Consider the following 26,293-nt stretch of genomic DNA (forward strand, 5'->3'; position numbering starts at 1 on the left):
TGTACTAAAGTTCATCAACAATCACCCTCTTAATATAGGGTCAAGCTGAACCTTTGAGCTTTTTTGAAAAGCCTCAATCACTACCACTATTGTCTACTTCATCAATTAGAATTTAAAATGACTATCATACTCCACTATAAAGACTATATCCACAACTCACTCTTTGTGTCAATGTCAACCATTGCCTGAGCCACACCTTTCCAACCAAGCCAATTTTGTGCCACACTCGATATCGTTATCAATGCATGTGTTACATCTTGTGTCCAAGCCAATGCATGTGTTACACCCAGGATTAGAGTCAATCAGCGCCCATGTGCTTTTATGGACTCGCTTGTATGAAACCCTTCGTTATGATTTCACATACATGCCATAAGGATACACTACTTCTCATCTCAAATAAGATCATTCTCTCCAACATCTAAAGAGATATTTTGAGTATTTGTCTCATATCTTGAGGTTTCATGCGAGTCTCTGCCTGGTGCTAATCCGATATATGAACTTCTGGTGCCGCACAATGATTAATTATACACACATTAGTGATTAATAATATAAAATATTCATTCGATTTCGCACCAGAAACCTCATTAATATTTAACTTTTATGTTATATTATTTCAATTTATTTTATAATTGTATTATTTTAAAAAATTCTATTAATAATGTACAATTATACTTTAGAATTATAGTGAATTCAAAAAAACATTTCAAGTAAGTATACTCTTAATATATTATATTTGGGAATGAAGTATCTCCTGGTATAAGGAGATAAGTTATCTCTTTCTGCCAGTGAAATCATGACACGTGTCATGTTTCATCATTTTCTATAAAAATATTTTTAAAAATAAACCAAATAGTGCACATGTCACATTTTTTTACTGGCGAAAGGAAATAAATTATCTCCTGATATGAGGAGATACATTATTCTCATTATATATTTACATATATTTAATATAATGGCATCGCATATTAAGTATTAGCAGGGAAGAGAGAATATCAGGATACATTATATAACTCTCCATTGGTAGTAAGTCTTTCGATATTATGAAATCTTTGTACTAAAGTTCATCAACAATCACCCTCTTAATATAGGGTCAAGCTGAACCTTTGAGCTTTTTTGAAAAGCCTCAATCACTACCACTATTGTCTACTTCATCAATTAGAATTTAAAATGACTATCATACTCCACTATAAAGACTATATCCACAACTCACTCTTTGTGTCAATGTCAACCATTGCCTGAGCCACACCTTTCCAACCAAGCCAATTTTGTGCCACACTCGATATCGTTATCAATGCATGTGTTACATCTTGTGTCCAAGCCAATGCATGTGTTACACCCAGGATTAGAGTCAATCAGCGCCCATGTGCTTTTATGGACTCGCTTGTATGAAACCCTTCGTTATGATTTCACATACATGCCATAAGGATACACTACTTCTCATCTCAAATAAGATCATTCTCTCCAACATCTAAAGAGATATTTTGAGTATTTGTCTCATATCTTGAGGTTTCATGCGAGTCTCTGCCTGGTGCTAATCCGATATATGAACTTCTGGTGCCGCACAATGATTAATTATACACACATTAGTGATTAATAATATAAAATATTCATTCGATTTCGCACCAGAAACCTCATTAATATTTAACTTTTATGTTATATTATTTCAATTTATTTTATAATTGTATTATTTTAAAAAATTCTATTAATAATGTACAATTATACTTTAGAATTATAGTGAATTCAAAAAAACATTTCAAGTAAGTATACTCTTAATATATTATATTTGGGAATGAAGTATCTCCTGGTATAAGGAGATAAGTTATCTCTTTCTGCCAGTGAAATCATGACACGTGTCATGTTTCATCATTTTCTATAAAAATATTTTTAAAAATAAACCAAATAGTGCACATGTCACATTTTTTTACTGGCGAAAGGAAATAAATTATCTCCTGATATGAGGAGATACATTATTCTCATTATATATTTACATATATTTAATATAATAGCATAGTACATTAAGTATTAGCAGGGAAGAGACAATATATAGCATATTAAATAACTATTTTCTAAATTACTTTTGTGAAGAGATGAATATTTCGCCCTTTGTTTATCATCAAACTATCAGTAATATTGGATACCACTGTGGATCAGTACAGGCAAGGGTACAGAATGATACACTATGGATCACAGTTTTCTTTCACTACTCAATGAGTTTAGGGTTTATGAATTGAGATACATACATTTTTTAATCAGCTAAACTGAATTGCTAATCCCAATCTCAAATAATTAGTCAATAATTTCATGCATGTGGGACTTTAGTAACAAATATCTTGTTTTTGCCTCTATTCTATGTCTTGTTTATTCCTAAAGTATGTACAACAATTGTTTTCTGATACACAACATTTGGTATCTTGAGTCGTTGGTGTTCACTCTTAACCCATGTGTTAGATTCGTGATGGAAAAATTAATGAAATTGGTAATTTTAAAATGTGATAAAAGAAGGTTCATGATGTGTTAGGTTCAATAAGGTTTATGGAATGGAATGTATGATAATAAAGCAGTTGATACGGGTGAACTTGATTGTTGACAGTAATACAAACTGTTATTCAAATGATATTCATTATCGACCTACAGTTATTCATGTTTAATAAACAAATAAGTTTAAAAGTGAAATACCCATTTAAAAGTAAGAGTATACAAACACCATCTACTGGACTCTAGGAGGAACTACTTTCTTGTTTTTCTCTGGTATCGTGAAGGTTCACCTTGGATTAATTCTTTTCGGGTGTGTAGTATAATCAAGGGTATCACTTCATCTTATGGTAAGGACTAATCATTTTCGGGGGTGCGTAGTTGTTCATTCTAACAAGTGTAGCTTATAGAAATTGAACCGATAACCTTTTCATTATCTTGAAGATCTAACGGAGCTTTACACTATTAGACAAATGACTTGTTGGTGAACTAAGATAAAATTAGGAACCAGTGGGATTGCCTGTCTAGAATTACTCATAAATACAAAGTCCTCTTAATTTATCAAATTCTTAAAAGGAGGATTCTTTTTTGAATAAAAACAATGCTTAACTTGGTCAATGTCATGCTGACAAATCTAACATATAGGCCATCCAAATTCAACTCTATTAACATCTTAAATTCTTAATTATGAAATCCTCAATTAAGTAAACCTATTTTTAGTTACATCCCATAATTTCTACCCATTGGAATGGTCAAACACCATTCACTCCAATCAATTAGATCAGATCCACAAATTTCATCATTAATTAATTTTCCATTTTTGCTTAAACATTTTGGGCCCTCCAAACACTTAGTCAACCATTTTTCATTAGGATATAATCAACTATAATTTGATACAATTTATTTTTCCTTAGACATATCCAAGACCTTGTTCAATCCCCATTTGTCTAAGGTGAAAATTCTTGTTGAACTTTGTTCCTCAGACACCCTTCTGAATTAAGGAAAAACATTAAGACAAGCAATAAATATTCTTAAGGAAGGGAAAAATGTCATTCACTGGAACTTTGGACAAATGCAAGGCTTGTGATAAGACTGTTTATGTGGTTGACTTGTTAACTCTTGAAGGCATTCCTTACCATAAAAGTTGCTTCAAATGCACACATTGCAATGGAGTACTTACGGTATAGTTCTTCAATACATTTGATTTTATGTATTCATTTATTTATGGCTTCATCTTGTTCTTATATTCTGCTATCTGTTTTTTTTTTCATATGCAAATGTTTAACTAATTACATGCATAATTAGTAACCTGAAATACAATATAACAGGCAATATCAATCAGATTCAATGTCATCCATAAGTACATTGGCCCCTAGACTCTACCACACTAAACAATCTTTGAATACAATAAAACATGTCAAATGATGTCATAAAACATGTCTATAGAAAATGTCTAAGCCATTGTTAATAGCATATTATTGACTGATACACATGATAGTTTTTAAGCCTCTTGGATTCCTAATTTTGTGATATAAACTGTAAATGAAGTTATAAGGCCGAGTTAGTGGTTTGATATGATTTGATTCATCAAAGCAAAATATTTAATTATGTAGTTTTATCTTGTTCCTAAAGGGGTGCTAATGATGCAATTTTATGTTGGCCAGATGAACACATACTCTTCAATGGATGGTGTCCTCTATTGCAGGACACATTTTGAACAACTTTACAAGGAATCCGGCAATTTTAGCAAGAACTTTCAAAATGGTAAGATGATTTCCACTTCTTCCCCAATCTCTTTGTTATTGTTTCATTCAAGATTCATCCTCAATTCTGATAATGAGTTGCATTGTTTTTCATGACTGTAAATTTAACAGGAAAGTCTTCTGAGAGGCACCACGATTTGGTATGTTCATTATCCTACCTTTGCATAGTCCATCATTGTATTTTTATTATCAATTATTTGCCTGCAATATGCTTATGATCATAGGGAAATGTATTTTATTTTCTCCAATTCCTCTGTTTTACTCTTTCTAATATGTCAATTACAATTATGTTTAACAGAATAGGACTCCCAGTAAAGTCTCTTCCATGTTCAGTGGAACCTTAGACAAATGCTCAGTTTGCACAAAAACAGTCTATCCTCTGGAAAAGGTTTGTAATCTCCAATATTAATCATACACAAAAACATATAGAAAAAGTACAATTCCATGCCATTGCGCTTATGGTATACACAAGGTGCACGAAAGCTTGATTCCGCAACTCGAACTTATGACCTCCTTGATAATGCATAAATGTGTCATATAAATCATTAAATGATAGAAAGTCTTAGATACTTTCCAAAACTAATGATACAATACTTTGTGATGTTAAATAGATGACACTGGAAGGGGAATGCTTTCACATGAATTGCTTTAGGTGTGCTCATGGAGGGTGTCACCTTACACATTCCTCATATGCTGCTCTAGATGGTGTCCTATACTGTAGGGTCCATTTTTCACAACTTTTCATGGAGAAAGGGAACTATAGCCATGTACTACAAGCTGCTGCACACAGAAGAAATGGTTCTTCTACACCTCCTGAAACAATTGAGTTCCCTTCACCAGAGCCACAACCTGAGGACAAAAAAGAAGAACAAGAAGAAGAAAAAGAATCTTCTTGAATGAAAAAGGGGAACATGAATTGCTTCCTCCCTTTTCTTTAACAGCAGCAGGGTCATCATTACATTTGGTTAAATTCAATTTCATTTTTTGTCAAACATTTGATCATTAATTTGTTTTTGAGTTTAATTGTAATAATAAGGTTTGTTTGTGTATTCAGATTCAGTTTATTCAAGCAAAAGAAATGAGCAATACAATATGTTTTTTTTATTCTTTCTGTTGGAATTTGTATTTGATCTTGCAACCCTTTATAATTTGATGCCAGTTATATTTTTCATGTGCAAATACTAATTTGATAGAAAAGTACAGAATTTAACAGCATCTGGAAATTTTGCTACTTAATTGGAGTTTAGTGAGCAACAAAGAATAATAAAAGGACACATCCACAGCATAGTTGATTGGATTTTTGCAATGTGTGTGCAAAATGGTTTGTTGGAAAAAAGATAACTCAATAGTATCTTATGAGGAAGACATTTGATGATACGAAAAAAAACTAAGAGTATGACTCATTTAATATAAGAATTTATGGATATATGTGGTCTTGTATCTGTTGAAGAATAGAACGTATGTCATAATTATAGTAACTAGAGGATATAACTTGTTTCCTGATATAATGGGATACTTTATTTTCCTTGTTTTTATGATATTTAGCTTTCAAAACATTGAACATTCCCTAATTCCTATGCTCAGAATAAATGAGAGGATGTAATGCCCTTTGTGCTAGTCTGATTATCTGCCTCTCTTATTACTTAATGCTTCATATTAGGAGAGAGGGGGACAGGGAGCTTAGGCAAAGTCTAGTGGTATAATGCACTTATGAATTATCAAGTATCATATTAGACCAAAGAGGTTAAAGTTTCAATTTCAGAAAGAATAGAGTGTGTACTCAAGGGTATTTAGGAACTTAGAAGTGTGATTTTATCTTTAAGCAATAAGGTGTTCATCCTCTTTAGTTCTCTAAATCTGAAATTGGAAAATTACATGGACTTGAATTGGGTATCAATGAATTTTTTTTTTCTTTGGAGAGGGACACATGCATGATTACCAACAAATTACCTATACCACATGCATACATTGTAAATTGTAATGCACTGTGCATATACTATTTACATTTTGATAACCCCCTCAAGGTAACATGGCAAAGATGGAGTTGATCCATTTTCTAAGCATTTTCCACAATAGTGTAACATTATTATCAGCTTAAAATTTTATAACATCATCCACTACTAATTTTATTACTCAAATAATCAAATATGAATGATGAATGATATAGTGATAGTATAATTTTTTTTATAAATGCATACATCTTTTTTCTTCCAACAAACCAATATAGAGAAAAGTGGTTGCCAAATCCATTTAAATTTTCAAGGAGTTTGTAAGTGTTGCAGGAACTTGTAAACAAGAAGGGGATGATATGGAGAGAACTCATGCAAACACCACGTCCATAAAATAGCACTACTTCTAGGATTATATGGCTTATGAGTTATGACCAACACAAAATGGAAGTTAGAGTGATTTTCCCACACAATACCATCACAACACAAGTACTTAAAACATAGCATTTAAGTTTTGTTACTAAATAAAGATTACATTTATCACTCACATGTCAATTAAATTTTATTTTTTCCTTTGTTTGACTTTCATACTATGTTAGGTTTTCTCTGTTTTCGTTGGATATACAATCATGCATAAGTGTTTAGCATAGGTCCAATAATCCAGATTTTTTGTTCTTTATTTTTTACCCAACACACACACATATATATATATATTGTACAACTATACCTCCCACGTTGCTGAGAGCTGAACACAACATTGGTTCACAAACGCAAATGGCTTCTTCTTCTATTTTGTTCATTGACTCTTCACCTTCCTCCGCCGTTCGCCTCCTCCATCTCCGCCATCGCCACCCTGTCATTCCCTTACACCGCTTCGTAGGTCCCCTCCGTGTGGGACCAACTCACTTCCGTTTCGCCCTTCATTCCTTTCCCTCTCACCCTCCACCATCCTCTCTTATTCCCCTTGGTAACTTTATTCCTCTCTCTCTCTCTCTCATTCACCCTTCTGTGCCATTTTCCCTTCATTCTTCGATCTGGGTCCATGCAAAATGTTCCTTTTTAATATATATTTTTTTGGATGTAAAAGCATTTCCATGCTGTTGTGAATTCTATCTTGTTTGAGGGTTGTGTTTGGAATTAGATATATTTCTACTATATTTTCACTCCAATTCTATGAACAATCCATGAAATGTGTCTTTTTAATAAGCAAAGATTTGTTTATATACTTTTTCAAGCGAAGGGTAAGAGTGTTAGATTGCACTTCCGGGTTTTGAACCTAGGCACTTACATGAATAACCAACTTAACTAACTCTAGGTGACAAAAGTTGGAATGTTTTGAATCCACAGAAAGAGATGCAACCAAAGAGAGCATAACAGAACATTCTCTTCCATCCTATTTTGTCTGTATGCTAAGTGAAAACTCTAGGAATGAAGGATCAATTATGACATTTATTGTTTCTACTGTGTCTGTATATGCTCTGCTCTAATAATCAACACCAACAACCAAGCCTTTATAGGCTTGGATACATGGATCCAATGATGCCACAATGCTCTATCATTTCCCCAGTTAATGCATTCTTTTGAATATCAGCCTAGTGAAAAGTGCTTTTCTTTCTGTGCTGCTCCCTATGTTGTCTTTGTTCCTATCTTGAACATTGTAACTAAGGTTTTAAATAGTAGTTGTGGTAGTAGAAAATCCAAAAACCAAACCATGAAGTTTCGGACAAAGGCGACGAATGTGGCAATGATTACTGTCGTGTTATGGTTTCAGTAACTCCCAAAAGTTTAACATATCAGTCTTTGTAATGGTTGCAGACTCGAATTTAAAACATTTATTGTAACCTTTGAGTTACCTGATATACATTTATTTTTGGTACCCATATGTATGTGATAAACTTTTTGAGTTACCTGATAACTTTTCCCAATCTGTTTCTATATGGCTTTTTGTGCAGCTTCCTTGACTGCCGAGGCTTGTGCCAAGGTGATTGATGGAAAAGCAGTGGCAAATCGAATCAGAGATGAGATAAGGGCTGAAGTCTCCAGGATGAAAGAAGCCATCGGTGTGACTCCGGGCTTGGCTGTAATCCTTGTTGGAGATAGGAAGGACTCTGCCACTTATGTGTGTAACAAGAAGAAGGCTTGTGATTCTGTGGGAATCATTTCTTTGGAAGCTAATTTGTCCGAGGATTCTACTGAACAAGAAGTGTTGAACTATATTTCTGACTTCAATAATGATCCTTCCGTTCATGGCATTCTCGTTCAGTTACCTTTACCTAAGGTATGCTTCTAAATCTCTAATTTCATTTACATTTTAGGAAAAGTTTAGTATGATATGAATTTGAGAGTAGCGTATGTTTATATTTCCTAACTCACAAGTGCTTAGAAATCTACATTAAGCTTTTCAGGTAGGTAATATTAATATTGTAGTGTTTCCCCAATGGCTTAGTTTGAGAACACCAAATACTTCAACTTTTATTGTTTGTATATTACAAGTCTTCTCAGAATACATTGTATGAAAGTTTTACTAAGTTTCCTTGGTCATGTGACAGCACATGAATGAGCAAAACATCTTGAATGCGGTTAGAATTGAGAAGGATGTCAACGGTTTTCACCCGTTAAATATCGGTTGCCTTGCCATGCGTGGAAGAGAACCAATGTTTGTTCCCTGTACACCAAAGGGATGCATAGAGCTACTGCACAGATATGGTATTCCTATCAAAGGAAAGAAAGCTGTTGTGATTGGTCGAAGCAACATTGTAGGAATACCGGTTGCACTCTTGCTGCAGGTAACATTCTATTGAACCAAAAGTTTAAATATTGTTGCTAATCTTAATAACTAGTTTTAATTAAGCATAACTCTTTGCTTCTTTCTTTTTAAATGTTTCTACTTCTTTGTGTATTTGTTGTATCACCAGAGAGAAGATGCTACTGTCAGTATTGTCCACTCCAGGACCATTAACCCCGAGAAGATCACAAGGCAGGCAGATATTATCATCTCCGCTGTTGGGCAACCGAATATGGTCAGGGAAAACTGGATAAAACCTGGCGCAGTCATAATCGATGTTGGAATCAACCCAGTAGAGGTCGGTAAACTTGTTGAAGGTCTGGCTAATAGTATACTAGTGTGGTCCTATATTCATTGGTACCAGTTAGACTCTTAAGAGGATGAACATATTTAATGCTGAATTTGTATGAAAATCCTAATTGCACCTAATCTTTTTCGTAAAATAATTTATGAAACCTTTGGTCATTCGTCAAATTTTGTCACCAAGTGTTTTGTACTCAATATCATCCCTATAGTTTTGTGTAGGTTATTTAACCTATGTGTTTGGTTTTTGTGACAGGATTCAAATAGTCCTCGAGGTTATAGAATGGTTGGAGATGTTTGTTATGAAGAAGCAAGCATAGTTGCCTCAGCTGTTACGCCAGTTCCAGGAGGAGTTGGACCGATGACAATAGCGATGCTTCTCAAAAATACACTCATCTCTGCAAAGAGGATCCACAATTTTGAATAACATATATGGTCAATTGCAACCTGGTGAAAGCATGTGTATCATTTTGAGCCATCTATTTTTGTTTTTGGTCTATTCCAGAGAGAAAAGAAAGGGAAGTTTCTTCCCCTCCTGAACATCCACCTCATTCATGTTGCATCATTATGTGATGCACAAATTGTCTAAGAGATTTTTTTATCAGCAAATGTTAGTATTTTGTTGTGGGTGAGAATTGAACTCACAACCTCTTTCACTTTATTCCTTAAACTCACTATCAGACCACCTTATGACTTCCAATTGTTAAGGAGACTGATGTCTAAGTTTTCAAAAGAAAACTCATGGAGATCATGCCACTATGAATTCATTAATCTTAGGCATTCTTAAGGATATGAGTTTAAATGATTGTTAGATGAGGTGTCGTTACTCTAAATTCCCTTTCACATTCATTCCCAACCAATTATAAGTTTTAATTTTATAAAATTATGATTGGTACACTATTAGTAATAGACATTTAAGAGTGTCCATAGTCCTGTCTTGTTAGATGTAGTATTTTTGTAACGTACATTAAAGTCAATTGCAACCGAAGTTTTTTTGGTTTCTATCTTCGCACTGGAGGCAATCCTGTCCAAGCCGGGAATATCCACAAGTACGTGTGGCTAACTCTCCCAACGGGTATTTTTTCCATTAAAGTCAATTGCAACCGAAGTTTGATGTAGTTTATTATGAAGTTTAATTTATTAAAAAAAATAATATAACAATAGCTGATCTGGTTTATTCTTTAGTTTGGTTTAGTTGTTAATGTGCTTCAAGGCTTGCTTTCACATGCTGTAGTGTATACCTAAACTATATTAGGTAAGGGTGGAAACAGGCCAGACCAGGCCAGACCAGACCAGGCCAGGCTTTGCCTTAAACAGGCCTAGCCTATATAGAACATAGGAGCCTGGGTCTGACCTGTTAGTCTGTTTAAAAAAAATTTCAAAGCCTAGGCCTGGCCTGTTTAAAAGCCTGGTCTGGCCTGTTAGCCTGTTTAAAGGCCTATTATACTATATGCTCATGAAATAGGCTACCATGTCTACATTTTAATGAGCTTATAGGCTTATTTTTAGTTAGACCCATCTAATTCTAATAATTAAATTATATTTTTATATTAATATTACACATATATAATAATATTGCTTATATTAAAATAGTATAATTTTAACATTTTTATATAATATAGCTAAATAGACCGGCCTGTTAGGCTTTATAGGCCTTTTAGGTGGCCTAAAGCCTGGCCTGTTAAGTTAAATAGGTTTTTAGAAAGCCTGAGTCTGGTCTGTTCGTAAAAAAAGCCTGGCCTGACCTAGCCTGTTATAGGCCAGGTAATAGGCCCCTGATAGGCGGCCTGACCTGTTTCCACCCTTAATATTAGGTCAGTCATATCATTCAGAAAAACTTATATGAAAACATATACAACACATCATATTTGAATATATGTGTTTGCTATCAGATTAAATGTTAAGTAGAATTAAATTTTTAATAGTCTTTCTCTAAATAGTTTAAACCAAATACAAGTGATAAAAGATCAATGGCACTAAAAAATGAAGAAGATGGATAGATCCAATTAGTCCAATATGCAATGGGACTACTTTCATGTGTCACCCATACATAAATCTGATTTACATTAATTAAATCCATTTTATTTAATTCAGAAGAAACTTAGAACATAAAATATCATGTCTCAACACTTATATCAGAACAATTTCATGTCTTCAAATTAGTAGGTCCAAGACAAGCCATATAGATCAAAAGGAAATAACTTCATCCATGAAATAAAAGAGACCTGAAGGACCATTATCTGGCAACAAAGCTAGCTTAACAGGACATTCAGCACCTTCATCAATGCTTAAAAACCCTGTATTCTGGTTTATATCAGTTTTTACAAAGCCAGGGCATAAACAATTTATGCGAAAATGAGGGAACTTCTTAGCCAACAACCTTGTGTAAGCATTCAATGCTGCTTTTGACATTGTGTAACCAGAAACAACAATTGGCCAGTTTTTGGTTTTCAATGATCCTTCTTTGTAATCTTTTAGAAATTCTCTTAGAACCTCACCTAGTTTTTTGTTTGTAAGGAGGTTTTTTTCTATGTCATCACCAATCACTCTTCTTGCCCATTCATTTGGTATGTTCTGAAACAACAAATTAAGAAATATAATAAAACATTAAAACCTTATCATAATCTCATGTTAGGTCATTCATAACAGCCATGTCAAGAAAATCAATTCTTTTATAAGATGCATTAGTTCTACAAAATGGTTTTTACTCCTGTTTTTTTCACTACCAACTACTAAGATTTTAGAGCTAAAAAATAAAAATATTATACAAGAGAAAATAATCACTAACATCGTAAGAGTTTTTCATTCCATAAATACATCATCAACTATTCATGCATTCACCATCATCAAATAAAAAATATACATAAATGATAGATAATTTATTGAGTAAGTAAAACAACTTTATATTAATAATGCTTACCTATTAAATTCAAAATAGAATACATAGACCCTTTTAATTTTTTTATAAACGTGTGAAGTTCTATGTTTTATATAACAATGTTTTTCAAATCGGAAAAATAAAATAAAAATTAAAAACTTGATATTTATTTTAATTATGAAAATAATTATACCTGCAATACTCCCATTCTAGAGGAAAGATTGACAATCCTAGGTGAATTGGATAGTTGAAGTAGAGGAATAAGAGCTTCAGTTACTCTTTCTGTACCAAAGAAGTTTGTTTCAACACTTTCTTCAGCTAACTCATAACTTTGGCGCACTATTTTATTCCAATCTGACAATTCACCCCTTTTCTACAATAGCAAGTTAAAGTTAAACCAGTGATCCATGAAGCAATTCATGATTGAATTAACAAAACCAATTTATAAGAAATTGAAAATAAAAAATACAGGGAATGCTTTTTTTAATGAAAGAGTGGATACAATCTTAATAATTAATAATTAATTTGGCTTTGATTAGAGAACCTTGATGTTACTTCTAAATAATGGACCAACTATTGTAACACTACATGGTATATAATATGTAATATTCTATAATGTCTTTGTCATCATCTCCAAATTGTTTTTATATTTATTTTGCCACTTATATATTTTTATTTTGCACAGTTACCTTTCAGTATTGTACATTTTTAAAGTTAATTATATCATCTAAGTTTATCAAATACACTTAAAACTAAATTGTACCCAAAATAACTTAGTAACCTAAATAAATTCTAATTTTTCTAGGATCTCCCACTCTATACAATTCACTGATTCTCCTTAAATAAATAAATAAAATAATTCATTTTGTATTTATTGGCAATTTTCTTACAAGACTGAATTTCAGTTTGCGTTCTTGGAACTTGCAGAGGTTTTAATTTTTAATTATGAAAAAAGTGATGAAAATATAAAAAAATATTGTATTAAATATTATGAAAATGATATGGAAGATAAAATGAATATTGGGAATCTTTTTTATTGAATGAATCAAAACATTAAAAGCTCTATTTATAGTATAATAAACAATTCAACATGTATTAAATGTTTAAAATATGTAAAATATGTAAAATGTTATAGCTTTGTTTTTCGATATTAAATAATGAGATATATATAGGGCAAACTTAAGCATTGAACCATTGATGACGCAGCCTTTTGATGAATTGATACGCAACAGTGTATGAAGATTTTATGCATTGAACAAAAGTGGTTTCTGCTTTTCCAGTGATGGAGAAATTGTGATTGGAATAGTATAGGATCTATTATTAGGATTTTTTTAATAGAAACTACTAAAGAGGAAAGATAATGAAACACTTATCTACAGTTAAAAATGTAATTGTGTAATTAACTAATAGGAATACTCATATTAATTAATAAAGAGAGGTAGTGACTTATCCTATATAGTATTGTATAGATTAGAGAAGTCAATATATATATAAATAAAATAAAACATGAGTGTAATATTTATGTACTATTTGTTAAAAATTTATACAAAATTAATTCATCATTTGTTTATATTTTTTTTTTGTAAAATCTGATTATACATAAATAATGGATAATATAATAATATATAAAACTCTATACTGTCAACATATATATTTTTCTCATAAAATATTAGCTATGATCGTCATTTAACAACAAAATTATAAGAAAAAAATGTATTTATATGATTTTATTCACTATAATTATATTATTCATCAATTCATCTTTATACTAAGTGCATATATATTATTACACTCGATTCTTATCTGAAATTTCATCTATTGATTCTATATAGACTTTTTATTTTTCATTGGATCAAAGTGCTTTGTATTGAAGAAGAAGAAGGAACCTTACCCTTCTAAGAACATTCTCTCCATCTACTATTCCGCCAGGAGTACCCGCGTTGTTCACCTGCACAATATTATGTCAAACCTATAATACCTTCCGGAAATAGATTAAATCAAAAACAGAAAATTTTCGGCTTATTTTTCCTTTAAGAATTTGAAACCAAATGGTTCTAATTCCAAGTACACAAAATTATCATTATACATACCAAGATATCAAGTTTTCCAAATTGGGTTTTAATGAAATCTGCTAGAGAAGCAACACTTGCAGGATCAGTCACATCAAGTTGATGAAAAATCAGAAAGTCAGAGAGACCAAACTCTTTCAATGTTTCAACTGCTTCTAAACCTCTTTTTTCATTTCTAGCCGTAAGTATAACCACAATACCAATTGAAGCTAATTTCTTGCATATCCCATAACCAATCCCCTTATTAGCTCCGGTCACTACCGCATACCTAACCAAATCAAGATACAGTTCTGGAAGAGTTAATAAAATAACTAAATCCTAAAATACATATCATTCATCATTAATATTTAATTATTATTGAATTTTCAAAATAAATAATTCAAATAAATAGTAGATGATATAATAACTATGTATACACTCTTCATGTGTGAAAATCAGTGTAGCACATAACTTATAAACTATAAGCTACTTTTTGGCTTATCAAATAAGAGCTCATAAACTGATTTATTGTCAAACATCAAGTAATTACTTTTTGACTTTTGTCAAATGCCAAACATCCAGTAATTACATTTTCTTTTTCAAATATATTAGTTGACTAGCATATAAACTATCTCATGGTATTGGCAAACCTACCATACTTCGTTTACAGGCACTACTCTCATGTGAAAATTCACAAACATTTTTACCATTAAATTTATATCTAGGATTTTTATTTTAAGATCTATATATCTGTAATAATCTATTGTTTTTTCCCCTTGGACTTAAGAGAGTTTTCAACATGATGAGAAACTAATCTTTATGATCTTCATACTTTGATATAGAATTCTTATCATTTGTTCTAATAGTATGTCATAAACCTTGTTCTCATCCAATGATATTGTGAGACCTATTAAAAAAATTGAGTCAGGGACATAAAATTAAAATAATATGTTATTTTTTATTAGCTGACACAATTTTATTAGACGAGATATGATTTGAAACACACTTTTGAGATAGATAATCTATGTTCTTTGATATGAATTTAGATTAGTTGTCCCAAAAGTGTGTCACAAATCCTGTCACTGTCACACTAATATTGTGACACCTATACTTGTTGGCCAGGTATGTCGATTTATAATCTAATATAACTTCAGTAAGTTAGTAACATACAAGATCACAAATTTTTTATCATATTAAGTTTCTCTATACCTTTGTGCTTCTTCCATAATGATGATAAGCTTTTTTCCCTCTCTGCCTAGAGTGAATACTGAATAGAACTGTAGTAATGAGATTGTTTTGGTTTGCTTCATATGCAGAATTGCCTCTAAATTTTATAGTGTAGCTGATCCATCGCCCTTGTTTATTTATTTTTTTTTAAAGTATAGAGCCATTACGTAAGCAAAATTGGGTAAGCATAAAATATAGATACGTTCACAATTATTGGAATTTGAAAGTAACATATTGGGAATAACAAATAATTTAAGCTGAAAAAATGATAATTAATGTATGGTTTGTAGGAGTCCCAAATCAAAATTAACAAACTCCAAAATTGTCATTGACACAACAACAATCATACTCTATGAAAGACATTGTTTTCTTACTAAAATAAATAATAAGATATGATACTTTTGGTTAATACCATTAAAATATTAATAACTTATATGTTCACCAGAAAATAGTTAATAAACTATGTTTATATCACTATTTATACACGTCATAAAAGGGACATATATGTCTTTGTTTGATTGCAAGTAGTAATATTGGGGACCAACAAAGTAGTTAGAACATATTATATATAGTAAAACGATGCAACTTCAAGTATTAAAATTTTCACTAACCAAAAGAAGATGCAAAATATAGAAAACTATTTATAATTTTTTTAGAATAAATTATACTATATATGAATTTTAGTGAAATTAGAAGTAATATTCACCTTTTTTTTTACTTCTACACTTAAGTATAAAACCCATCAAAATCTCTCCAGACTTAATTCTGGGTACCATCAATTCTAAGCTATTATAATTTTTGTAATTATTTTGATTGAATCTACCTTAATCAACATGTCCTATAAAACCCATCAAAATCTCTCCATTCCAGACTTAATTCTAGGTACCATCAATTCTAAGCTATTATAACTTTTGTAATTATTTTGATTGAATCTACCTTATTCAACATGTCCTATAAAACCCATCAAAATCTCTCCCTTCAAGACTTAAGCCTTGTTTGGTTCTATTGAAAAGGAAAGGAAAGAAAAGGAGGGAAGAGAAAATAGATGAATTTGGATGTTTTCCCTCCTTTGGTTAGCAAAGAAAATAGGGTGGAAAGAAAATTTCGGGTGGGTCCCACAAAAAAACATTTCCACCCCAATTTGGAGAGAAAATGATGAGAAATCTACCATCGAAGTAAAATTACAATCTTACCCATAAAGAATCATAGATGAGATATTATAGTGTAGATACACAAACATGATAGATTGAGTTGCCTTGAAATTTGTGTTAATAATATTTTAATATAAATATATTTTTATACATCACTACTTATAGAAGTATTTAATTTTAAGATAAATGTGAATATTTGTATGTTAATTTTGTATCTTTTTAATTGTGGATATTTGTGTCATTTTGTCTCAACACATGTTTTCTTTCCTCTCTCTTCTCTCTCTTTTTCTTTCATACCAAACAACTAAAAAATCATTCTACTTTACACTATTTTTCTTTCCTTCAATTTTCATTCCTTAAGTTTTCTTTTCTCTTATTTTCTTTCCCAAACCAAACATAGTGTTAATTCTGGGTACCATCAATTCCGAGCTATTATAACTTTTGTAATTATTTTGATTGAATGTACCTTAATCAACATGTCCTACAAAATATTAATATATTTTATTTGAGAATAAAATGTATGATTCTTAGCTATAAGAATTATACTTTTATGCGCTTCAACCTTATCTCATTATAGGACAGAGGTTATATGTTTCAAACGGTTTCTTACTTCCTATCCCAAGTCTTTATTCTTGTATCAATATGTGATTGGCTTGAAACAAGAAATAAGACACAGTTAAGGACAAGTGATTCTCGTCACTCATTATGATGCTCAAAAGTGAAAACTAACCAAAGTCAACATAAGTTTCATTTAAGACCATAGATTAAGTCCACTTGAACCAAATTAGACCAAGAACAAAATCAAACTATTGCCACTTTATTAGAACTACTCACTCCATTTACTTAACCAAACTATTGCCACTAATACGAGTTGAACTGGTCAAGTAGCACAAAACAACTGCGAAAATCAACTGAGAAATAACTTGTTCTGTATGAATTAAGTACATAATTTACCTTTATGTAGTAAATTAAAAAATACGTATGACACTATAATGTAAAATCTGTATACTGATAGTGTAAAGATTTATACACATGCACACTATCATGGTGGATGATACAATGACATTGTATAAATGTTGTACATTGTCAGTGCATACATCTTTTTCTCATGACACTATTTATAATGGGAGGGATCTATTAGAAATAAAATGTAATCCAAATATATTAGAAGATAGTTAGTTGCATTAGTGAATGATTGGGTTAAGTTTGTTGAAACTTACTATTTTTAGTTCGGGGAGTTTTGAAATTCTATTTTCTGTTATTGTGTACTTTCTATAAGTAGAAAGTTCTTCTTTGTTAAACAATGCCTTTGTTGAATCAATATACACGATACAAACTCTTTCTTCTTCTATTTCTTTGCTTAGATTCTAACAATTGGTATCTAGAGCATGTTCCAAATCCAAGGACATGAGAATCACACTTTAAAAATCCATCATCTCACAAGATCTGCTACTGTGTGTAGAGTGCAACTCGAAAATTCACTGTGTGTGAATTAGGTTGGTGTGTGGTGTTGATTGCAAGAGGAGCGAAGGCTGCACATAAGAATTGAGGAGCAGAAAAGCAAGATTCGGTTCAAAAATGGTTGGAAATGGAGGAAGTTTGCCATCAATGAGTCTTCCTGTGTTAACAGAGAAAATTTGGGATAGATGGAGCAGACAAATGAAAGTGTTGTTCAACTTTCAAGAAGTAAGTGATGTAGTTGAAGATGGCCTTCTTGTACCTGATCCTGATGCTACTGAAATTTAGAGGATTGTGTTCAAAGAGGCCAAGAAGAAGGCTAACAAAGCATTGTTTCTATTGCATCATTGTGTTGATGATATACATTTTGAAAAAATCCAGAATGCAACCACTGCAAAGAAGACATGGGATATCTTGATTCGTAGCCACTCTGGTGCAGACAAGATCGAAAAGGTAAAACTTCAAACCCTTAGAAAGCAATATGAACTAATTCAAATGAAAGAGAGTGATAAGGTTGGTGATTACTTTACAAAGGTAATCATAATAACCAACCAAATGAAAGGTTGTGGAGAAGTGGTGACAGATCTCATGATCATTGAAAATATTATGAGATCCTTACCACAAAAGTTTGACTACATTGTAGTAGCCATAGAAGAATCTAAAGATATCTCTAGAATGAAGATTGAGGAGCTTCAAAGTTCTTTAGAAGCTCATGAAATGAGGTTGCTTGAAAGGAATCCAATCAAGAACCCTGAACAAGCCTTGAAGGCGACAAATTTCAGAGATGAATATAGCCATAAAATCATGAGGTGGAAGGGAAAGAAGAGCAGAGGAGATCTCGATTGGTCTAAATCTTCAAATAGAAGAGGAAGACCACGAAGGAACCTGAAACAAAAGAAGTATGACAAAAGGAATGTTGAGTGCTTCAAATGCCACAAGAATGGTCACTACTCGTATGAGTGCTTTAGTTAAAAAGGCAAAAAGAACCATAATGAGAAAGAAGCCTAAACAGTTCAAGAAGAACTTGAAGAAGAACCACTGACTCTCATAGTCACAAACTCTGTTGAGCATAGCCATGAGTCTTGGTATGTTGACTCATGATGCTCAAATCACATGACTAGCCACAAGGAGTGGCTTGCAGATTTTGATCCTAGCAAGCAAAGCAGTATAAAGTTTGCAGATGATAACACTCTGGAGGTGGAAGGAACTGGAGATGTTGTGATTCTGAGGAAGAATGGCTCAAGTGCATTGATCTTTGATGTTCTGTTCATTCCTGGAGTGAAATGCAATCTATTGAGCATTGGTCAGTTGGTGTAGAAAGGCTTCACTTCAATAATGAAGAATGGCTAGTGTGAGTTATTTGATGTTGAGAAGAGACTGTTAGATATTTACGGAACGACAAGTGCACCGTATCGTACAAGTAATAAAATCCGGTAAAGTACTGGGATATCGTCCTCAGGGAGTAGAGTAGATTTACATTAATTCCTACAAGAATGAATTGAGTATCTATTTACACGAATTTGTTTGATAAATTGATAGTGGTTTTGTAACAAGGTTAAATTCAAATAAAAAGCTAACTACGAATTTAAAAGAGTTGGGATCGAAATTCATCATCTTTCCCTTTTTACATGCATAGATTCAATTCCAAGCAACTTGCAAAGTTACTGATTCTTATGCACATTTTCGGCAATTCATTTACATCAATTCCTTGAGTGTAAAATTCTTAGATAATCACTCAATTACCAATTCCTTGGCTAATTGACTGATTAACTAGCATTAAAAACAATGTAAAAGCAATTCATACAACATTATCCATTCCTGAAATAATGGTGTATGAGAGAAGATAATCCAAATCAGGTGCCAAATTTAACTTTCCAATTAAACTTGAACCCAAGAATAAGAATTCAGTAGCTAATTAAACTCATGCATTAAGAATGAGATAAATTTCCCAAAATCAAATAACAATCACATTAGAATTGAATCCATGAGTACAAAGGTTAGAAGATTACATTTCAAATCCTAACAACGAAGAACTAGCCACTCATCCTGGTCATTACAATACTCTAATTATGAGAAATACAAGAAATTCTGTGAAGTAAATTCGTTTCCATGATTTCTATCCTAATCTCCCTATATTTCGTGCCAAGAATTGCTTCAGAAGTGTTTCGATAACTGGCTTTTCCTCCAGAACTGCCTATATCAACCACTAACTATTACTCTCTCGCTCAAGCTAGAGATTCTCGCTTGAGCAAGAGAAGATGCATCTCCACACTTGAACATCTCGCTTGGGCGAGGCTCCCTCGCTTGAGCGAGGGAGAAACAGTAAGTATGAGTTTTTTGGTCTTGAAATAGCGCCTGAGCGAGGCTCCCTCGCTTGGGCGAGGGGTACCAGTGTTTTCTGATGATTTTCCTCTGAATTATGGCTTGAGTGACCATTACCTCGCTTGAGCGAGGTTTGTGTTGGTCATAAACTTATTCTTCTTCTTTTTTTCTCCTTTATTCATCATTTCTTACCCTGAAAACAACAACACGTAATTAAATTCCTAAAGAGTACAAGATTACTGAATTGTCGGAAATTGTATGCAATTATATCATAAATCTAAACAAAGTTCCCTAAAATCATATACATTTCATTAACATTTTGACACTTAACAAATTTCCCCCAACCTAGAATCTTGCTTGTCCTCAAGCAAAGTAACACAATATAAATCAATTGAATACACCTGGTTTTCAAAACAATTACTCATCCAATCATGACATCGGCGAAATTCACTTACTTGTGCACAGAGACTTGTTTCATGATCAATCATAGTGTACCAAGTTCCAACTAATAACAGAATGCACATACAGCTCAAGTTCAAACAGAATAGCAAGAATAACTACTCAATTCTATCAAAGGACTCTCTCAATCTCACAGGTTATGTGTTTCTCTCATTTCTTTGCTCGACCTAGAACAATTAGATTTTGCCTTTCAGTTCAATCAACCCATATACACAAGTTCAATCATGGATCTTAAGGACTTCATCAGGGTTTGAGGCTTGGCTACAAAAAAATATTGTTTTTTTTTTTTCTAGGATTCAAAAAGGGAGGTAGACCACTAGTGCATACTTACCTTTTCTTCCCGTGTTCCTTTTCCCATTTTGTTTTACCATGTTCTTTTCCATCAACCATCTAATTCTCCTTCTTCAACTGACTCTTTTCTTTTGAGTTACTATTTTCTTGCATGATTTATTTTTGACTTGTTTCTTTCTTTCCTTTGCTTCATGCTTTACCATTTAAACGTATGGTTGAAGAAGGAGTCTTTTTGATTTCACTACCTTCATATTCACAAACTTAATTGACATTGCTCACCAATACTCATATGCACTAATGATCTCTCTCCAAAGGTATGGGGATTGATACATTTCAATGTGGCTTAGGTGCATAATTTACATTAAAAAAAATTATTTCAGCTCAATGGGGCTAGCAAAAATTGGTTCATAATTTATTCGGGTTGGCTTTCTGGCTGTAGTTCAACTATCCTAAAATAAGCCTTAGTCATTTCCATGCTATTCCATGCTTAATGACAATAAAAATCAAGCAAAATTCATTGGTGAGATCCAGCAAAGACACTCATCTGTATTTGGGGTGCACTCACTTACCCGGCTATAAGTTTTTGTCCTTTGACTAACTGCTCATTATTCAACCTATTCGATTAGTGTCTGAATCAACATCCACATCCCGAAAACAATCAAACTCAGAACCCCAATCACTCTCAATCACAGAGTCTTATGTCACATTTCAATTCATATGTCTCTAGCACAACTACACAATTGAACTCAACAAACACTTTCATCGACTACATTTGTTACTTAACTTGAAAAGCAAACAACAAAACACAAAGTACATACTGAAATTACACCTACCTCCTAAACATGCATCCTACACTTACCTCCTACACATGCATCCTACACTTACATCCTACACATAATTCTAAACATACATCCTAAACATACAGCCTAAACATACATTCTACATCCTAAACATACATCCTAAATTACACAACATAAATAACAAAACAAGTACAGAGGAACCAGTTTTAGCCCAAAGCCTCATCAGAGTATGAACTCCATATCATCATCTTCATGATTATCACCCTCTACAGTTGGACCATCTCCAGTAGTCCCATATCCAGTGGTTCTGGAAGGTCCTTCCCCCTCCGGAAAGATAGGCCTGACCCTAGGCCAAGGGAACTGTTGGGTGAAAGTGTGTGCGGAATCCCAGAATTGGTTCCCTGGACTCAAATGCTGGAAAGCAGCATACAACCCTTGCTGCTGATACACCTGCCCTTGTCTCAGGATGTCATTTTGGAGCTCTATATGCTCCATATACAATGTGAGCTGGTGAAGCTGCTCCTGAGTAGTTCCCTGATAAGGTGCCGAAGGAGGCATCTCTGGCTGCTGAGGTGGGAATGATGGCTGTGGAGGTGACTGTGGATGGTGAGACCTATCACCCTACTGTACTCCAGCCTCTTCTTTGTCATTATGACAGATGTACTTACATAATACAATGCAATGCACAACAACAACAATATAGCATCGAGAGCAACTAGTCCATCCTAAATGTGCCTAAAATGATTAAATCTTAACACAATGCACAAATGAGAATATGATGAAATGAAAAATGCACTTACATTCCGCTCATGATGCTTGCTAGTGTGTGTGCAATAGATGATGAAAGGATCCAAATCTTGAAAAGGGCATGAGCTTGAAGTTTATGTTTGGTTTCTTTGCAATGGGGTGTGAGGAAATGAACCCCACAACCCCCTTTTTAAAAACAAAACTCGTGCCCTCTCCCCCGGGCTAGGCTCAAGAACTGAAAGGCTTGTCATCCTCGCTTGGACGAGGGAGAAACAGAGAGTAACTCAAATTAATTACGCTTGAGTGAGGCTGTCTCGCCTGAGCGAGGGGTTTGGGACAGAAAGGCCACCCTCTTCGCCTGGGCGAGGGAATTCTCGCCTAGGTGAAAATTGCCCATAAATTCTCTTGTTCTTGTTGAGTTCTTTTTTTATATTTTATAATGCAAGCTGAAAATAAAGTTGGATTGCCTTCCAGTTAGTGCTTGTTTAACGTCATTAGCTTGACGCCTGTTCTGTTAAGCCTCTAATAAGTTGATGATTGTGGTTAGCCGCTCGACGTCACCACCCAAGTAAGGTTTCACGCTCTGGCCATCTACTACCTAGCTCCTCTACGATGCTGGATCTTGCAATTCTGTTGCTCCATCATTTGTCTTCAGGACTTCAATCAATCTTTGTTCTTCCCCAGGTGATAAAGTGTTGCTGATCACAACCAATTTATCACCTCCACCCTCTATACATGCATACTTCAAATGCGAAGGTAGCATTTTCAGGTCCAACTTCTGAGTTTCAATTTCCTGAGTTTTGGTTACCTCCTCAGTTTGGATGGGTTGAGATGAAACCTCTCGGTATACACCTAGCTCTGCTACACAAGTCTCAATACTATTATCATCTTCTGCATTTATACCTTCGAGTGCAACCATCAAAGCTTTCTTTAAAAGACTGCTTTTGTGCAGATGTGTGTCATTCATGTATAGTTCTTCACCGACATCTACTCTGAAACAATGTTGCTTGTCCTTCGGAGGATGCATGACTTTAAACACATTGAAGTTCACTTCATCGTCTTGTCCCCTGACTTTTAGCTTCCCTCATCAACATCAATATTCACCCTAGCAGTCTTCATGAAGGGTCTGACCAAAATCAGAGAAACTTTTGCATCCTCTTCAATATCCATTATCACGAAGTCAACTGGAAATACCAATTTGTCTACCTTAACAAGGACATCTTCTGCAACCCCATACGGAAATTTTATTGACCTATCTACAAGCTGTAGAGTCATCCTCGTGGGTTTGATCTCTAAATCTCCAATTCTCTTCAGCATAGACAAAGGCATGAGATTAATACTAGCACCCAAATCCAATAGTGCTTTCCTGACAGATAACTCTCCAATAGTGACGGGTATTGTGAAGCTTCCCGGATCCTTAGTCTTTTCAAGTAAAGACATTTGAATTATAGCACTACAACCAGCTTCAAGTGTCACTGTCTCCTCAGAAAACTTTATCTTCCTTGTCAACAGATCTTTCATGAACTTGGCATAAGTAGGCATTTGTTCCATGGCCTCCATGAAAGGTATATTGATTTGAAGGTTCTTGAATATGTCCATGAACCTTGTATATTGTCTCTCCTTGTCTTTCTTTGGATAAGGAAGATTCTTCAATTGTGGCAGATCACTCTTCTTCTTTTCTCCCTCTTTTTGTTTATTCACTTCCTCACTATTTAAATTTTCATAATCTTGTGTCTCTCTAGACTCACTTTTTTCTTCCTCAATCTATTTTTCTTTCATCACCTCTTCCTCCACCGCCAAATTCCCACCAACATCCTTATCAATCACCTTCCCGCTCCTAGTAGTAATAGCTTTGCAATGCTCCTTGGGATTAGTCTGAGTGTTGGCTGAAAAATGTTGGTGATCTGAATGCTGCTCTGCCATCTGTTTTTCCAACTGACCCACCTGTGTTTCCAGATTCCTGATAGATGCTTCAGTATTTTTCTGGTTTGTGATTGACACTTGCATAAATTTTTCCAAAGTATTCTCCAATTTAGTTAGTCTTTCATGCATTAGTGGATGTTGATCATGTTGGAATGGTTGCTGAAATGATGGTTGTCTATTTGATAGACCTGCTTCTGGTCTCTAACCATAATTCTGATTCTGATTGCCCCTCCAACCCTGCGAAAATTGATTATTATACGAAGGATTGTTGGAGAAATTCCATTGTCTAGGTTGGTTGTTGACATACTGCACTTCTTCCGCCTGATTAGCACTTGGCATAGAACAGTGACCAGTTAAATGATCACCTCCACAAAAATCACACCTCATCACTTGTTGTTGACTCGGGGAGGGTTGCACAACATTTAGTTGTTGCGGAAACTTGGACATTTGCTTTGCAAGTGCTTCAATTTGTTGAGTTAGATTCTTATTTTGTGCTAAGATAACATCTGATGTATTCAAATCAAGCACTCATCTCTTTTGTACTGACCTCTGCTTGTGTTGTGCTTGCCTATCTGTTGAAGATAAGGCAATTGTGATCCTTGTAGCTTGTTCAACATCCACAATCATCATTGTTCCACCTGCTGCTGCATCTAAAATCATCTTGGTCTCATGCTTCAATCCATTGTAGAATATGTTAAGCTGATCTATATCTTAAAAGCCATGGTTGGGGCATTTTCTCAACAACATCTGAAAACACTCCCAAGCTTCATAAAATGATTCATCTACATCTTGCCTGAAAGTTGATATCTCAAATTTCGCATGCACATACCGAGCTGGTGGAAAGAACCTTGTCAAAAACTTTGACTCCAAGTCACTCCAACTAGTCAAGCTCTGAGTTGGATGTGATTTTAGCCACTCCCTAGCTTTGCCCAACAGAGAGAATGGGAACAACATCACGTATGCAGCTTCCCTTTCAATATTAGTATAACCCGTTGTTACCAGCAATTCATAAAAATTGTCTAAATGTGCATAAGGATCTTCGTAATCTTTCCTAGAGAATTGGTGTGCACTAACCAGATTCAGATATGCTGGCTTAATTTCTACTGTTCTCTCTGTGTGTGGAATAAAAATGCTTGAGTAGTGTCTGGGACCTTGATACATTGCATAATCACCTAATGTCCTTCTTGGAGGATTAGGTCTCTCATTATTTCTAGTTGCAGCATTTGCAATCTCCATTTTTTTAGATTGAGATTATGAGATTGGTGTATGTTGAGAACTAGACTGTGCCTCCTGAATACCCTGTTTCTTCTTGTCTTTTGCTTTCTTCCTGTTGCTCTTGGCTGATCGCTCAATCTCAGGGTTAAATTGCAATTGATCTTCAGTAACCTTTCCTCTCAAGAGCATAAATGAGAAGCCTACAACAAGGGTTAGCATAGAGTGTAATAAAAACGAAAACTGCTTACAAAAAATAAAAATTAATTACAACTACTCAATGAACTATCTTCAAAAACTAATATAAATCACACATTGCTCCCCGACAGCGGCGCCAAAAACTTGTTAGATATTTAAGGAACGACAAGTGCACCTTATCATACAAGTAATAAAATCCGGTAAAGTACCGGGATATCGTCCTCAGGGAGTAGAGTAGATTTACACTAATTCCTCCAAGAATGAATTGAGTATCTATTTACACGAATTTGTTTGATAAATTGATTAT

General features: G+C 33.7%; 4 protein-coding genes across 4 annotated transcripts; 3 read left to right on the top strand and 1 right to left on the bottom strand.

Moving 5' to 3' along the window:
- Positions 3,360-5,346, top strand: LOC109356056 (LIM domain-containing protein PLIM2b-like). Its single transcript, XM_019599384.1, has 5 exons — positions 3,360-3,653; positions 4,137-4,236; positions 4,347-4,375; positions 4,534-4,623; positions 4,847-5,346. The coding sequence occupies exons 1-5, from the start codon at positions 3,519-3,521 to the stop codon at positions 5,129-5,131; spliced, it is 639 nt and encodes a 212-aa protein (XP_019454929.1). The 5' UTR covers positions 3,360-3,518; the 3' UTR covers positions 5,132-5,346.
- Positions 8,214-9,785, top strand: LOC109356377 (bifunctional protein FolD 4, chloroplastic-like). Its single transcript, XM_019599703.1, has 4 exons — positions 8,214-8,462; positions 8,734-8,970; positions 9,100-9,267; positions 9,529-9,785. The coding sequence occupies exons 1-4, from the start codon at positions 8,229-8,231 to the stop codon at positions 9,697-9,699; spliced, it is 810 nt and encodes a 269-aa protein (XP_019455248.1). The 5' UTR covers positions 8,214-8,228; the 3' UTR covers positions 9,700-9,785.
- On the bottom strand, positions 11,430-15,458 carry LOC109356957 ((+)-neomenthol dehydrogenase-like). Its single transcript, XM_019600615.1, has 5 exons — positions 15,408-15,458; positions 14,241-14,487; positions 14,042-14,098; positions 12,344-12,523; positions 11,430-11,846 (listed from the first exon to the last, which is right to left on the bottom strand). Exons 1-5 carry the CDS (start codon positions 15,422-15,424, stop codon positions 11,460-11,462), a joined length of 888 nt encoding a protein of 295 aa, XP_019456160.1. The 5' UTR covers positions 15,425-15,458; the 3' UTR covers positions 11,430-11,459.
- LOC109356264 lies at positions 18,155-19,351 on the top strand. The gene is made up of 3 exons (XM_019599591.1): positions 18,155-18,262; positions 18,323-18,987; positions 19,156-19,351. The coding sequence occupies exons 1-3, from the start codon at positions 18,155-18,157 to the stop codon at positions 19,349-19,351; spliced, it is 969 nt and encodes a 322-aa protein (XP_019455136.1).

This window comes from Lupinus angustifolius, chromosome LG09, assembly GCF_001865875.1.
Source record: "Lupinus angustifolius cultivar Tanjil chromosome LG09, LupAngTanjil_v1.0, whole genome shotgun sequence".
Classification (NCBI taxonomy): Eukaryota; Viridiplantae; Streptophyta; class Magnoliopsida; order Fabales; family Fabaceae; genus Lupinus; species Lupinus angustifolius.

Coding starts and splice junctions, on each gene's coding strand:
- LOC109356957 (XM_019600615.1), bottom strand. Junction 12,524..14,041: donor GAGAGAATGTTCTTAGAAGG/GTAAGGTTCCTT, acceptor TTGCTATTGTAG/AAAAGGGGTGAATTGTCAGA. Junction 11,847..12,343: donor CTAGAATGGGAGTATTGCAG/GTATAATTATTT, acceptor TTGTTGTTTCAG/AACATACCAAATGAATGGGC.
- LOC109356264 (XM_019599591.1), top strand. CDS start 18,155: ATGGTTGGAAATGGAGGAAGTTTGCCATCAATGAGTCTTCCTGTGTTA. Junction 18,263..18,322: donor TGTTGTTCAACTTTCAAGAA/GTAAGTGATGTA, acceptor ACTGAAATTTAG/AGGATTGTGTTCAAAGAGGC. Junction 18,988..19,155: donor CACAAGAATGGTCACTACTC/GTATGAGTGCTT, acceptor TCACATGACTAG/CCACAAGGAGTGGCTTGCAG.
- LOC109356377 (XM_019599703.1), top strand. CDS start 8,229: ATGAAAGAAGCCATCGGTGTGACTCCGGGCTTGGCTGTAATCCTTGTT. Junction 8,463..8,733: donor TTCAGTTACCTTTACCTAAG/GTATGCTTCTAA, acceptor GTCATGTGACAG/CACATGAATGAGCAAAACAT. Junction 8,971..9,099: donor CGGTTGCACTCTTGCTGCAG/GTAACATTCTAT, acceptor TTGTATCACCAG/AGAGAAGATGCTACTGTCAG.
- LOC109356056 (XM_019599384.1), top strand. CDS start 3,519: ATGTCATTCACTGGAACTTTGGACAAATGCAAGGCTTGTGATAAGACT. Junction 3,654..4,136: donor ATTGCAATGGAGTACTTACG/GTATAGTTCTTC, acceptor TATGTTGGCCAG/ATGAACACATACTCTTCAAT. Junction 4,624..4,846: donor CAGTCTATCCTCTGGAAAAG/GTTTGTAATCTC, acceptor GATGTTAAATAG/ATGACACTGGAAGGGGAATG.